This window comes from Centroberyx gerrardi, chromosome 9, assembly GCF_048128805.1.
Source record: "Centroberyx gerrardi isolate f3 chromosome 9, fCenGer3.hap1.cur.20231027, whole genome shotgun sequence".
NCBI lineage: Eukaryota > Metazoa > Chordata > Actinopteri > Beryciformes > Berycidae > Centroberyx > Centroberyx gerrardi.
In genome coordinates, this window is record NC_136005.1 from 18,100,571 (window position 1) to 18,115,310 (window position 14,740).

Here is a 14,740-nt window from a genome sequence, read left to right on the forward strand (position 1 = left end):
ATATTGAAAATGTAAATAAACTTCAAAAGTTAAAAGGGCTACCACTGAAGAATTACCACAGAGAGAATGACCCAGACACCAGACACACGTGTCTCGTTTTTACTAGGACTAACAAGCCCTGATACGTACTCTCAATATGAAGACCACAGTTATTTCCTCATTTGAGAAAGTCTACTAGGAGCCGATTGAGAGCTGCAAAACAGCCAGTGTTCACCTTACATGTATTTTGTATTCAGGAGCTAACCACGGTAACAAAAAAGTCTTTCAACATCAACATCAGCAGATGTTGTGGCCCTATTTGCAATAGTTTGAGAAAGTTAAATATGACAAACTACACCATATCCTGCATCATTCCCGCTTTCCAATCACTAGATATCTGCTTCCACACCCCATTCAATTTAGCATCACTCCCTGAAAGTCTCTAGTGACCAATGCTGGCAGAGCAGATAGTATGTGCACACCTCTCTCCAGTCCTGATAGGAATCAAAACAATACAATGAAAATCAATTCACGAGTCTACAGATCAGATGAGGTTCTACCCACGCATTTTACACGTCATGAGCCTGCACAGAGAAAGACACTGAGGAGGACTCGACTCAGTACTGTGGTCACATGGGTGTCTTAAAAGTTATGGAGAATGATAAAATAGGAAAGGTACTTTTGTTAGTTCATTACATGGTGATTGAACCACTCTAGCAGCATATTAGTATTCCATTGAGATCTGTTCTGATTATGGCATTACCAGGAGCCTCATTATATGATTCTCATGCTGATGACTTCATTACCCAAATCTTCCACCCAGAAAAATGAAAAAATTAGATGCATCTCTTTGGCTAATTAAGTGCAAAGATACTTTTCTTGGAGAGTTTTATATTTTAGTTTTCCTGTAACTAAGCTGACCCACCTATAACTATTGTATGAATGACATGAATTTAAAAAAAAATGACAAAGGCCATTTCTTACAACAGTCTATGCCTTTTATTAAGCAGCAGCTGTTACTGTTTTGCTGGTAATCCACACAGCTATCTTCTCTCACTGAAATGTGCCAGGTCTGCCCACTTCACTTTATCAACAGCACTCGGTGAAGCATTTGGGAGTTGCCATTTACAGGAATGGGTATGTAGCCAAACACTCAGGATGCAAATTTAGAGAACATTACAAATTAAAGTTGTGCTGGAAGCCAAAGTGCTTTCCTCCAATAAACCACAGCATCTACCCATTGTATTTGTGCTGCAAGCTACTTGTTTATGCAGTGGGAAATGAATTGATATGAATATTGTATTTTCTTGGGGTAGCCAGTGTGCTAGAGCCTGTGAGTGGGCAGCTCTCTCTGCAGGGTGAGAATAGCACCAGGGACCCCACTGGCACTGGCTCCTGTTTTATCTGGGATTCCTGGATTACATGTGGTTGCCTAGGACACTGCATGACCCAGAAGTTTAAAAATAGAAACTTCTTTATGACTGCACAGAGGCTGCCATCTCCAACTTCTTTATGCAGAGCTTATTGTTTCTATTGAATGAGTCATTCATGGCCTGCTTTTCAACATCATTGTGCTGAATGAAGATAGAATGAAGGGAGAACATTCATTTTACAGTGAAGATACCTAAATTTAAGTGCCAGTTGAAGTATCTTTATGCTCTGATGCTCTTTATCTTTGCCCAGGGAAGGCTTCATCACTTTCTATGGTCAGATCATGTTTAATTGATGATATTTCTCATGTTTTTGGATTGACTAATAGAGGCTACTGAAGCAAAAATGAGTGTCCAGGCATAGTGTAGTCGTTCCGCCTTCTGGAGCCACATCAGCCTCTGCTGGCCAAAGATTGAATCCTGCCAAAACCTTCTCTCCTGTGTCTCCTCTATTCAGTCTTCTTCTCAGCCGTCCTACTGTCTCAATAATAATTTGCAGCATTTTCATATGAACAAATGTCCCTTTTGCTACTCTCTACGGTTGATTGATTTATCACAATAGTGATTCAACTCATACTGTACACAGTTAATGAAAGATTTTATATTTGCCGTTTTTAAGTACCAAGCGTCGGGCAAGTCTTTCCCAGGAAAAATCCTCTGGCATGAAGGTAATGATGCAACAGCAACAGTGTGTTTGGAAAAAAATAGAGGTAGAATTCAGTAATTAGACCAGTGCTTACAGAAACTCAAAATTGGATCTCACAGATTACCATTTTAAAATCTGCCAAATGCCTTTTCTGTTGCCATTATTGTTGGTTCTTCCAGTTAGCCTAACTCTAATTCAATCACTTTTTCTCATGAAATGGTTTGGTCAACTTGAACAACAAGCTGTTGTTTACATTTTTATTCTTCAACAACTTCTTGTAAGGCTACAATGGGCTACAATGAAATAATGTATGTGACAGTGAATAAGATTGCGAATTGAATTGAAACATGACAAGAAAGCCCAAGCAGAACCAATTTAGGATTGAGAGAGTTAGGATGGAAAAATACACTTTCTCTTCAATGCAAATATTGAAGATTGCTTTAAATTAGACATCAGGCACTATGGAATCCTCTCCTTTGGCACATGCTGCCAAGTTGCTCTATACAGAGAAAGAATATTAATAGTAAATGATAGGAAGAAGAAAGGAAGGTGCACTAGTGCAGATAGAGTTAACTCTTTGTTGAACAACAGTTTTTGAGCAATCCAAATGCCAATGTATTTTTTAAGATTGCACCCTTTCTATCAGTGTTCCATTTAAGGTGCTGATAGGGAATTCTGGAACTGAGTCTTGCTTCCTGGAAAACAACTGTAGAACTGTAGAACCAGTTTGAGATCAATAAGCACCATCTGTAAAGCTTGACTGGAGATCATAAAATGCCAAAGACTTAAGATGCTGAGGATGCTGTATCATCAGCATAGAAATGGAATTCAGAATGTTTCACAGAACTAGAAATATTATCCACAAAAAGAATGAAAAGATGTTGAGAAATAGTGAGGAATCCAGATATAAGTCCATCTGCTACAACCGGTTGTGTTTTGTCACTGAGAGGTTTTCAAACCAGATAGAAATAAATCCCATTCTTCTTCTTCTTCTTCTTCTTCTTCTTCTTCTATTCTACACAAAAAACATACTTAAGTATTCTATTCTGCCAAGAAGAGGCCCACTCACCCATACAGGACTGCATTTTTGAGGAGCTGTAGTAAATGTGAAATGCCTTGAGTGCATCATTCATAAGAAACAGAAAGGAACGCACCAATTGTTCTGTCTTCTGCTTCGCTTATGATTGTCTAAATCTATCATCATATAATGAGTGTAAATGCATTGAGACTATTTAGGTGGCATAGCGTGCCTTGTAGTTTGAGTTAGGTAATTTTCTGTTTGAATGGAGAGCCAATTTGAATCAAGCATATTTTTCATATGTCTAACACCTTTACAGTGTTTCAGAATGCACCAGCCATTCACATTAAAGCAAAAGAAAGATAAAGGAGAAACTTCTTCTTATCTTCCAACACAAACTGGGAGTTGATATGGTTGAATACAGTATATTGCAGAAACTTTATGCATAGATAGGTTATTGTGGCACAGACTTTTCTGTCCTTATACACTGGTAGGACAATCTGTTTATGGAAGTAAACTTGAGCCAAGGGATGCCATTATGCAGGAATCACGTAGATGTATAAGGATTGTGCTGTGGTGGGATGGGATGAGCCTTCTGCATCTCTGTTATCGCTTAGATGTTGTGCAGAATTTTCCTTAAATGAGTCAATAAATAATTGATACAGCTCTGTCTTTTCCTCACTTTTGTATGGCAACATGAAGGATTGCATGTATTGTCTACTGAGAGGACTTGCTTCCATCTGCCAGTCTTTGATGACAGAGGTCATTTATCAGGCTTAGCGCCTACTTGACAAATTCAATAAACAGCCAAGTGTAAAATGGTTTGAACAAGATGAACAAGCATTTCTTTTGTGTGCTATCAATCAATGTTTCCCAGGCATACTGTACATACACTAACATTTAAAAGTGGTTCCAAATTTGTTGTTCAACCATTATTTACTTGTTTGTATTTTCACGCATACACACCGAAAAGGACAAACCAGCCTTTTAATCCCAATAAAAATATTTCCGTCCACTCCAACCATTCATTTTTTTCATTTTTTCTTTTCAGTTTTGTTTTGGCACAGAGTATTGGCAAAAGATACAACAGAGCTCGACCTGTGCTCAGATTTAGATCTTCCTGGCCAGTCTGCCTGATCTTAATGTGCAGATATCAGTGTAATTTATCATTACACCAGGTGCCAGTACTTTATACAATTGCTTTGGCAGTTCCACAAACACAACAACAATTGTTTAATTCACTTGTTTATGATAACAAAAGTTACTCTATTACATATCACTCTGTTCTTTAAAATTTTCATATGATTTTGGAGTGGAGTAACAACAGATGGAGAGGAACTTAATACCAGAGATAACAGTTCCCTTTTCAGATTGCTTTTCAAAATGTGGTTGGTTAGAATTGACCAAGAGTGATTTCAACTCACAGTATTAGGAACTTTGGACTTTCATTCAGACTGCAGTCCATTTTATAACTTCCAGACCTACAACTGTTTTTTTTGTACTCCTTGTGAGAGTTGCTCTCTCTCCTTCAGTGCTTAGTAAGTGGTAAAGTGGTAGAGCCAGAGTACCAACTGAGATAACTCCCCTGCTCCTTTGTTAACTTCTTTGAGGAAATTTGTGCTTATGTTCCTGTCATATCAAAGAGACTCAATTGTATCTGATACTCAGAAATAAATCTGTCGGAGACTGATTGATCAGATTGGTTAGTGGTCAGATGATTCAGCTGGGCTCCGCATAGCACCTTGTATTAACACATAACACATTTATCCTTGTATTAACCAAGTATGATAGAAAACATTTATAAAGTAGGCTTCAGCTATAGCAGTGTTTTGCATTCAAAATGTCCTCTTATCCATTTTATTCCTACAGTTTTGAATTTCACAATTCATGTGTCTGGCCCTGGTTTCCTTTGTGGATGCAGATTGATACTAAAGGCACTTTAAGACCCTGCTTCGGTTCATCTATTAGTAGGCAGGATCTGCCCAGACCATTGTATTCTGTCTTGAGTCTCAATCGCCACACTCACAACAAACTCACAACTCCCTTGTTCATTCATTCATTGTCCTTATTATGTGACACCCAAATAACATACATTGGACATTAACAATGTTTTGTGCTTCACACACCCTGTGAAACCACTATGCACTGCTGTCTTTCAAACATTGACTAAACCAGGATTGTTTTTTTAACTGAACTTTTTTAACAGCTTAAAACACCTGTGTGGGATGCTGTATCATCTCTTTTTGGCATGCATTTCCTCTCTGACAATGATGAATAAACAAAAACCGAATTACTGTATACACTGTTATTATACTATTTATCATCAAACATATAGCACAGAAAAGGACCACTGGCCATTTCCCTTAGACATTTACAGAATTTCACTGCTTGTTCATTGTAAGTTTAGCATTGCGATGAATCCCATTATTCTTTAAATGGATAACAAATCTGGATAGTGTAAATATCATCAACTAAATACTGTGCCTAGCCATATTTACTTCTGTTGGGCAACAGGATCCTGACTCCCTCTAAGACAAAGTAGAGTGGTTACCATTCAGTAGTGATTTGAAATGTGATGCGAGCTGAGAATATCCCAGCGTGCTCTTCAGTAATTATTGTTTGATTATTTAATTGCGAGTAAATTATCCATGTAGCATTCTTTGCCCATCATACACAAACAGAAACAATAACAAGATGGTCATGAAAATAATTAACCAGGACCGCCACCATAGGGAAATTTGGTTACAAAAATGACAGGTATGACTCTACAATAGATACATGAAACAGTGTCTGTGACGTGTTGTAAAATGAGAGATTTTTCTCTAGCCTTTTTTAAATTTCTTTTATTCCTAAAGCAAAGGGAAGTCATCAGCATTTGTCTCCTGGAGACATCATAATGCTCTGAATTATACACTTCATTGTAACTAGAAACAATACAACCTTGACAACTGATATGAATTGTTTTAATTCATTTAAAATGAGCTCGTCACGCAGCAAAGAGAAGGCGCTCGTGTGCTTGCTCTAAAAGGACGAAATATGTGAATGCAGTAAATTTGATTCAAAGCTCAAGACAACTCGGCCCATTTATGGCACATAACAACTGGCTCTCTTGTACACACATTCAGAAAATCCCAAGACTGCCATTACCAAAACCATGACTTAGTTATGTGTAGAAATAAAAGTAATGTAACACAGATAGTCCTGACTGTGTGTTCTGATTGGCCAAGAGACATTTCTACAGTGATATTAATCTATAATAACTCAAAGCTATCATGGACATTTTGTGCTCATATCAATACATTGTCGTGCAGCCATAATGTCAGGATGCTCATTCTCAGGCATTAGGCATCTGTCCCTTGCTGTCACACTTCCAAAAGTAATCTTATGCCAAACGAGCCAGCCAATTGAGCTGTTACCAACCAAAAATAAAAACAAAAAAAAACAATCAACAGAATTCAAAGTATTTTAGCTTGAGTAACACTGCACATTTGTTCACCTTTTCTCAGTGCAGCATGCTTTGTGACTGTCAAATTTGATCACCATTCCATTCCAAATACCATTTATTAGCAATGTATCAATAGTTGGAACTGACAGATACAGGGGCTGCACCGTCTCATCTGTCATGTTGCTGTGTCAGTAAAACATTCACTATGGGAGCATTACAGTGGACACACTTTTGTCTTTTTCATTGTTGAGTTTGTTCTTGTGTGTAGCCTTTTGTTTTTTCTCTCTCTGTAATGGAACATCTTAAAAATGGTTGAATGAGTGAAGAGCCAAAAATACAAACACATTCAAAATTATGCATGCATGGTTTATCCGAATTGCATGTAGCTGAGGTAACTATGGCTACAGAGAGGAATGCCACTGCTGAAAATGTGGTGGATGACAACATTTTACCATATTTTATAAAGTCTGCACTTCAGACATTCTTGTATGAACCACAATACACTGCTGAGAAGATTTTGCAAAGGAGGCAAGAGCAAGCTGCCGCCATGAGTCAAGCAGCTGCTGTAGCCAACTTGATGACTTTGACGCTAGATTTGACTTCTCAGACCACCCTGGCAACTTTATTCCTTACAAGCGACTAGCGACAAATCTAGCAACTTTTTCCAACCGTGGGGAACAATATATTATGTTGATCCCAAAGCATTTGGTGACAAATGTGTACAGCTGATGCCGATTTGCACTAAATGCTTTTCTAATCCAAAGAGGCCTGGGGATCACAGCGCTTCCCATACACAGTGTAGCCCTCCCTCCGCTGAGAGCCGGGACTGTATATTCATATGCAAATTATCTGGCGACTTCTAGCGACTTTTTGATCAGCCAATAGACTGATGACTAACAAGTCCCTTCAGCTGGCTAAACTATGCTAACTTGACAAATATGATACACAGCATAAACATTGGCAGGCTGCTGTGTATTATCTGGCTTATGGGCTGTGCATGTCTGTGTGGTTGTATGCACATTGCTATGCTCTGTGTAAGACAAACACTTTTTTGTCACAACCAGGCAAAGTACAGGCATGTTCAGTCCCATTTTCTCTTTTTATGTACCATTTTCATGCCAACTACTGCTAGCCTAGTCCAGCTAAGCTGCTAGCAGCAAACAATGTTTTTCTCTTCCCTCCTGCCTGTCAGAGCTCATGCCGGAGTACAAACAGAGGTGGACTTGGTGAGACAGCCTTGAGTTCCTCTAGAAAATGTCTCAATGAAAATAATCTCCGTTGGCTCAACAGTCTCAAACCTGACTTTAACTCCATTTCCCCTCTGAACCACAGACCTCTTTCCCATCCTCTTCATCTGAATGTGAACCCTCTCAGCAGCCCTCTCCAGAACCAACAACACTCACTTATTTGACCATTCTTCAAATACACTCAATGAGCACATCTAAAATCTCCCATCTCTCACTTTATTCTATATGAACCCAAGGTTTTCCACCTCTCCCTTACTACTTCCTTATAATGTACTTCTTCTTTGAACTTACTCCCTTATTCCCATCTTCTTTCCTATATCCACCCTAAGCTCCCTCCTCCCACTCTGATCTCCCTCTCTTTCGCTCGGACTTATCCTCCTTTCCCTCCTTTCCCTCAGACAGTGGGTTTAAGCCTCACGCTATAGCCTCACAGGTCTCTTGTGGTTTAAAATGGAATATAAAGTCACACCTCCAGAAGCCAACCTTTGCCACTGCCTGATGCATGAGCCAAAGGGCAAGTTCCCATTTTGTTCAAAGAGAATACCTCTCAGTGTCAGAATTAATTCATTTTAAAAGTCTAGGACAATCCAATCAACATGTGAGCAGCACTTCCAAAGCCAGAAACCAAACACAAACTTGTCGTGTCAGCAAGATATAAAATCTGCTCAACAGACAATAAATTAGAAACTAATTTTGTGGACAGTATGCCAGAGTTAAGCACAAATTAGCTTCGTTCTACAGAAGCATAATAGGCTCTGAACCAGAAAATGTAGCCTTATGCCCAGAAAATCTGTGCTCTGAATGGCTGCTCTCATAAGTCACCTCTATTTTCCAATTCATTCACTGTGGAACAGCTCCATATTTTACCTCTTGATGACACTGGAGTTTCAAGTCTTGTTTTCTGGTTTCGGGCTTTGGGAGAGATTTGTTGATGCTTTACAAATATTCATGGGACAGTCCTGTGACATACATGAATAACAACATGATTTTTTCAGTTGAATGGTATTCCCTTTTCAACACTTGAATGTAACATAAACTGAAACTTGTGTTGTAAATGAAGGATGCAAGATGTTTTGAAGACTTGTTTGGACTGTGTGTGTGCACGTATGCCCAGCTGTGTGTGTACAGGAGGCGTAAACAAAGCAGTAAGCACGTATCAGAAGCAATGGCATATTGACCTACCATATTTATTGATGACACAGGTCCAATGCTGTTCACAAATATGTCCACATCTATGACAGTTGGTTTAACTGCGAAAGAAAGAGAAAAATAATTATAGATCTTGACTTCAATTCAGGCGGCATACCTGCCATGCTTTCTAATCAAAGAGAGGCAAAGTGAAGGCAGATCAATTAGACGGTATTGTTCAGTCTCCTTTGGAAGAGCAGGTAGCCGCTGTGTTAGGCCACTCTCAGGGAGCTGCGGTTGTAATTAATGGTAATCACCCAATTCCACCCAGTCTTCATCTTCACATGTCTGCTTTAGTTACTAGCAATTTAATTGCTGTCATAACACACTTCTGTGCAAAGTGTTCTCTTGAACGCAGCAAAGAGTGCCCTTGAATTCACAAATTGTTTGAGCACCTGTCCAAGTCTCTCATTCACAATGTCCTGTCACTGCACTATGGGAGGGAATTCAACATTCAATTGCCTCAATAGATAATCTCGGTGCTATTAAATGTGTCGCCTTTATCCAGTGGCTAGTGACTTAACATTAAGCCCAAACAACTTTCATTTCATCCACTGCCAAATCAGAAACTTAAGGACCGTGTTCTGAAACAGTGTAGGCTTGTCTTGATAAAGTAGAGAACAGATCCATATGAACTCACATGGGAGATAGACAACAGACCTGGAAAGCCTAAGCTGCCAACAGAGATGCACGAGAGAGAGAGAGAGAGAGAGAGAGAGAGAGAGAGAGAGAGAGAGAGAGATGTCCCTCTTGAACAGCTGCCTGCTGACGTTTCCCGGAGCTTAAAGTTTCTACTGAAGTTCAGTGTCTGGTATTAGTTCTGAGATTCCTTTAGGTACAGGGCCTTGGGCACACTGTCAAAGTCAAAGTGTTTTATTTATCAAATGCACAGTATAACACAAGGTCATTCTGAACAATGAAATTCTTAGGACAAGGCAAGCAACAACTACGTAGTAGGCATAAGAAAAATAATTAAAAAAGAAAAATATCAAATATTAAATGTTAAAAAGTTGGCAGCTTGACAAGAAAATCACATAGGATCTTACTGTCATACTCAATTCAATTTAATTCAGATACATTAAATTCCTTTACTTTCATAAGATAAATTTGGTTTGTAGATGGGGTTTGCGATCTATAGGGCTAAATAATCAATAAAATAGGGAAAAGCCTGGCATTTCTTTTGTTGATCTCACGATTCTCAAACAGATCATACCAAACAGTTTATATTTCAACAAGGGATAGTTAGAAAAATGCTAAAAGAAGGTTGACATGTACTATATGTCATGTACCTAAGAGTGATTTTTGATCCAAACTTCTGTTTTGATGATCAAATTATTTTTGATTTGAATTATTTTTTTTTACATCCTTTTCTGACCTCAAAAAGGTGACCCACACTTTATAATTATACTTTTATATCATCTCATTTAGACTACTGCAAGTCTCTTTACTCCTGCCTCAGTCAATTCTCTCTTTCGTCTGCAGTTAGTACAGAATGCAGCAGTGAGGCTTTCTAAGAGACGTGCCCATATTAAACATATTTTAGCTTCTCTACACTGGTTGCCAGTAAATGTTATTTGCCTTTAAGATTTTCCTCATCACCTCCAGGGCTTGTGCTGGACTGACTAGCTACATGTCTGACCTTTTAATCCCCTAGGAGCCACATCTTAGCCTGAGATCCTCAGGCACGGCGCTGTTAGTCGTTCCAAAATCCAGGCTGAAAACGAAGGGTGACCGGGCCTCAGTAAGGGTAACAAGCTGCCTGAGGAGATCAGGTTAGCTTCTTCTGTGTCTTCTTTTAAATCACTCCTAAAAACAAACTTTCATAAACTTGCTTTTACTTCCTTTTTTGTGTCTGGATTGGTCACTATCATCTTTTCTTTTATTGTTATTTTATTATCTGTTCATTTTATTATTACCGTTTTCTTTGTTGTTGTTGTTTTTGATGGATTTTCCTCTTCCTGATCAATTTAATTCATCCTGCCATGCATATTTACTTCGGAACAGGCAAGGAGGCTTAAATTATGTTAAAGAGAGCAGCAGGCATTTTCACACAACGGGCCAATTGGAAAAGATGGGAAAAGGTAATTAGACTACTTTGGGTGATTACATGGGGATGTGGATTTATTTTCTAGCTTAGAGTGGTTAGAGCTGCTATAAAACAAAACTCATTTGTGTGTAAAAGCACAAAAATTCTACTACGTCCAGAAACACATTCAGTTCTTTATTAGTGGTATGTGATTAAAACACACATTTGTTCCTCCCTAAAGTTGATGATTGTCGTCACTGGGAACTTTACAGGAGAATGAGGTTAATTTTTTGGGCCACAAATACAACTGACACCTGTTTGGCAGACAGAACTTATTTTAAATTAATCCAATAGGACAGGACTTAAACACCATCTGGATATCCCCATTAACGCAATGACATGACACTGATGACCACCATATGCCAAGGCCCTATCAATAATCAGATATAAAGTATTTATTGGAGATTCTAATGAGTCGTCTGGCATGCATTTTCTAAGAATAAAAATTGTGTGTTTGGAAAATCTCTCAAAATCATGACGATAATTGCATATTACATTAACCTAAAGGATGAATGTATCATAATGTTCAAAAAGCTTTACTTTTCTATTCTCCATGTGTTTTATTTTTTAAACAGTGCAGTGTTCTTGATTTTGCATTGTCATGTTTTGCGATATCTTGTTAAATTTTATTTCGTTTTACTACTCCATTGCATGGTATTCAATATTTAGTCCACCTGTAAAGTATTGTTACCCTGTTCAAATAAAATTTATTCAAATGAATCTAATTGTTTAATTCTTGCTTTTTCCATTAAATAAAACATGTAAACTGTGACTTCTATTTTCAACACTGTATGCCTGATTTCTCAAAGTATTTTTTTGGAAGGGTTCTTTAGACCACTGGCATTACAGCATGTTGTTGCTTGGTGTTGATTAGCACTTTGCAAGATGGCAACAACCTGTGGACTTTCTGAAAGAAAAGCAGGGAAAATATCACATCTGAATTTTATGATCTGCACAAAAGACTGTCAGCAATGTGCAATTTTCACATCACTCAGCTCAAAACTAAAAGCACTTTTAGAGAACGAGTGTAACATTGGGATCTACAAAAAATGTGTATAAAGAGTGTGACTGAAATTTGGGTGTACAATGATGGTCCACAAACGAAATGAAATGTCTTATCAAAAACACCTTTTCAAGGCCAGCTATCATCAACAGGAGAGGAAATGGAACTAGTTGAAGACTTCCTTGGAAACCTCATATGCACTGACAGCAGTGCAAATAGGGACATGAGCTCAACCAGCCAGAGATACACATAGTAGAGTCTTTCTCACTTGAAGCTCAACACAACACAGCCTCAAAGCTAAGATCAGGCTCTGTGACAGCAATGTGAAGTCACTGCTTACAGGGCAGAGTGCTGGAGAACAGTTAAGTTAGACAGGAGCCAAGACAAATTGTTCCACACTCTGTCACATCTTTTGTCAAATGCCAGTCTCTACATTAAAACCAACTGCAACAATATTGAGACTGGAATCAATGTGCATACAGTATGATCCAATGGCGAAGCAAGACATTTGCTGAATCCAAATGTCTGAACTTCCCTGGACGTGCTGAGTTGTAGACTTTGTGGCAGGAGGGGTTAGGGCTGTCGTTTGCCAAAATTCATGTCCTTAAGGGCTCTCATATGGACTTTTGGGGGGCTTTATAGTATTTGGACTTCCAGGGAGTCCGCTACCCTGCAGACTTTACTAGTGAAGTTTCCCACAGTTCATTGCACTACGGATATGATGATATAAAAGACCTTAGGTGACCTAGGCCCGTCCCATCAGCCTCTTTCATGCAGTCTCACAGCCCTGTGCCCTTGCAAACTCATATTCACGCTGAGCACTTCAGTCAACGTCAGACTACGTACAACCAGTCTGTGAGGGCTCAGTCCACGAGTCTGGAGTCTGGACATTAAAGCCGCAATAAGCAAAACTTTCTGACCACTAGAAGGTGACAGAAACCGCAACACATTTGTAAATAACACACAGCAAAGCCTCTGCACTACGGAGGCCTACTAAGGACAAACCTAGCAAAGCACCATGCATAAAGGCTAATAGCTAAGCTAAACATTCCTGCTGAGAAGTCTCACCAGTTACCAGTCTCACTTTGCCAGAACTTTCTCTGAAGGTTACATGTCCCACAAGTGAAGAGGTAGGTAGCAAGTTTATTAGTTTAACAAGTTTACTCACTCGCTTCATCGATTCCGCCATTATGAGAAAAATTTCAGGAATGGGAGCGGGAGAGCGCCGCATTTAAACACTGAGGGAGGAGCCAAGCTAGTTTTAAAATTTTAAAAGCTACTTAACGGACCGGGAGGAGCTTCGTTCCGGACCAGAATTTGACAACAAGCTTTAGTAAAGAGGTGAAAACAGCAACACAGCTGGCTGCTGTGTGGATATTGGTTTATATCATTATTTCTCATTGAAATCTCCACATAGCACACGTTAGTTTCAGGATTGGTTATAAGGTCTGATATCGCTTATTGCAGGTTTAAACTCCAGGGATGCTGTTTTGTAGCTGACCCTGCACTCTGACCTCCCAATTAGGTGGTTCCCAATTTACATATAACTACTTAAATCTAGTATGTAAGTATGTGCATATTGAGATAAAGAGTAGAATCAACAATGATGTGCTCAATAAGGCATAACACTATGGTAAGTGCTGTAATCTATTATATGCAGAATAATGATAAAAGAGAGGTGCACACAATATTGACATTTCAATATTCTTTGTATAATAATCGACCAAGATGGATGAGACATGAACATGCTAATAATACTAATCATAAATGAAACAGTGTTTTATCCTCTTACAATTGCATGCTGCTTAGTTTCAAGACAGAATAAAACGCTCTGTTGTTGAGTAAGCCTGCCACTGTGCCTCATGATAGATGTGCTTGCAGTAAGTGCTGGTGACAATTTGTCCCTGTGAACTTTAATTTCCTTTTATTTGTTATGATAAGCATATTTGAGCAAGTAAGAGGATCCTTGAAAGAGACATAATGAGATTTGTCATGAGGGACCTAAATATTCTAAGATGACAACACTCATATTTCAGCGTGCAGCAAATCTTTAGACAAGGATATACCTCTTGCTCCAGTGACTGGTGTTTTTCTTCAAGCTCCACCTGACCTTTGGACACCTCTGAAAATTCACAACATCTCTCAAAACAGCAATTCAGCGCCTCAGCACCAGTTACAGTTTTCATACCTCTCTTCTTGAAAACAAAGCCTGATGTCCAGACCGGAGGCAATAAATGTGACAGCTAGTCTTACCAAACCCGCAGTTCAAACAGTCCCACCCACTGACAGCAAACATTTTCATCTGGGTGAACCATTTCCATTCTCAGTGTGAGTGTGATAATGTCGATGCTGTGTCCCCCTGACCGCAGTCGTGAGCTGCCAGTGGGGCTGGGTCATGGTGTGTCCGACAGTAAGCCAACAATCACTCCCACCAAGAAGGTAATGGCAAACAGAGGAGGTCGGCTGGGACGAGGTCTACTGGATTACAGCACTACCTGTCCAGGAGCAGAGGTGGAAAGTAACTAAGTACATTTACTCAAGTACTGTACTTAAGTACAATTTTGAGGTACTGGCACTTTACTTGAGTATTTCCATTTTGTGAGACTTTATACTTTTACTCCACTACATTTCAAAGGGAAATATTGAACTTTTTACTCCACTACATTTATCTGATGGATGTAGTTATTAGTTACTTTGC

General features: G+C 39.0%; 1 protein-coding gene across 1 annotated transcript in view; it reads right to left on the minus strand.

Annotated features, from left to right (window-relative positions):
• The window catches only part of gabrg3 (gamma-aminobutyric acid type A receptor subunit gamma3), a 68,336-nt gene that overhangs the window by 36,945 nt on the left and 16,651 nt on the right, over positions 1–14,740 (minus strand). Inside the window, exon 3 of the mRNA XM_071923430.2 lies at positions 8,948–9,015. Coding sequence (XP_071779531.1) covers positions 8,948–9,015 — 68 coding nt within the window. The remainder of the gene's footprint in view (positions 1–8,947; positions 9,016–14,740) is intronic.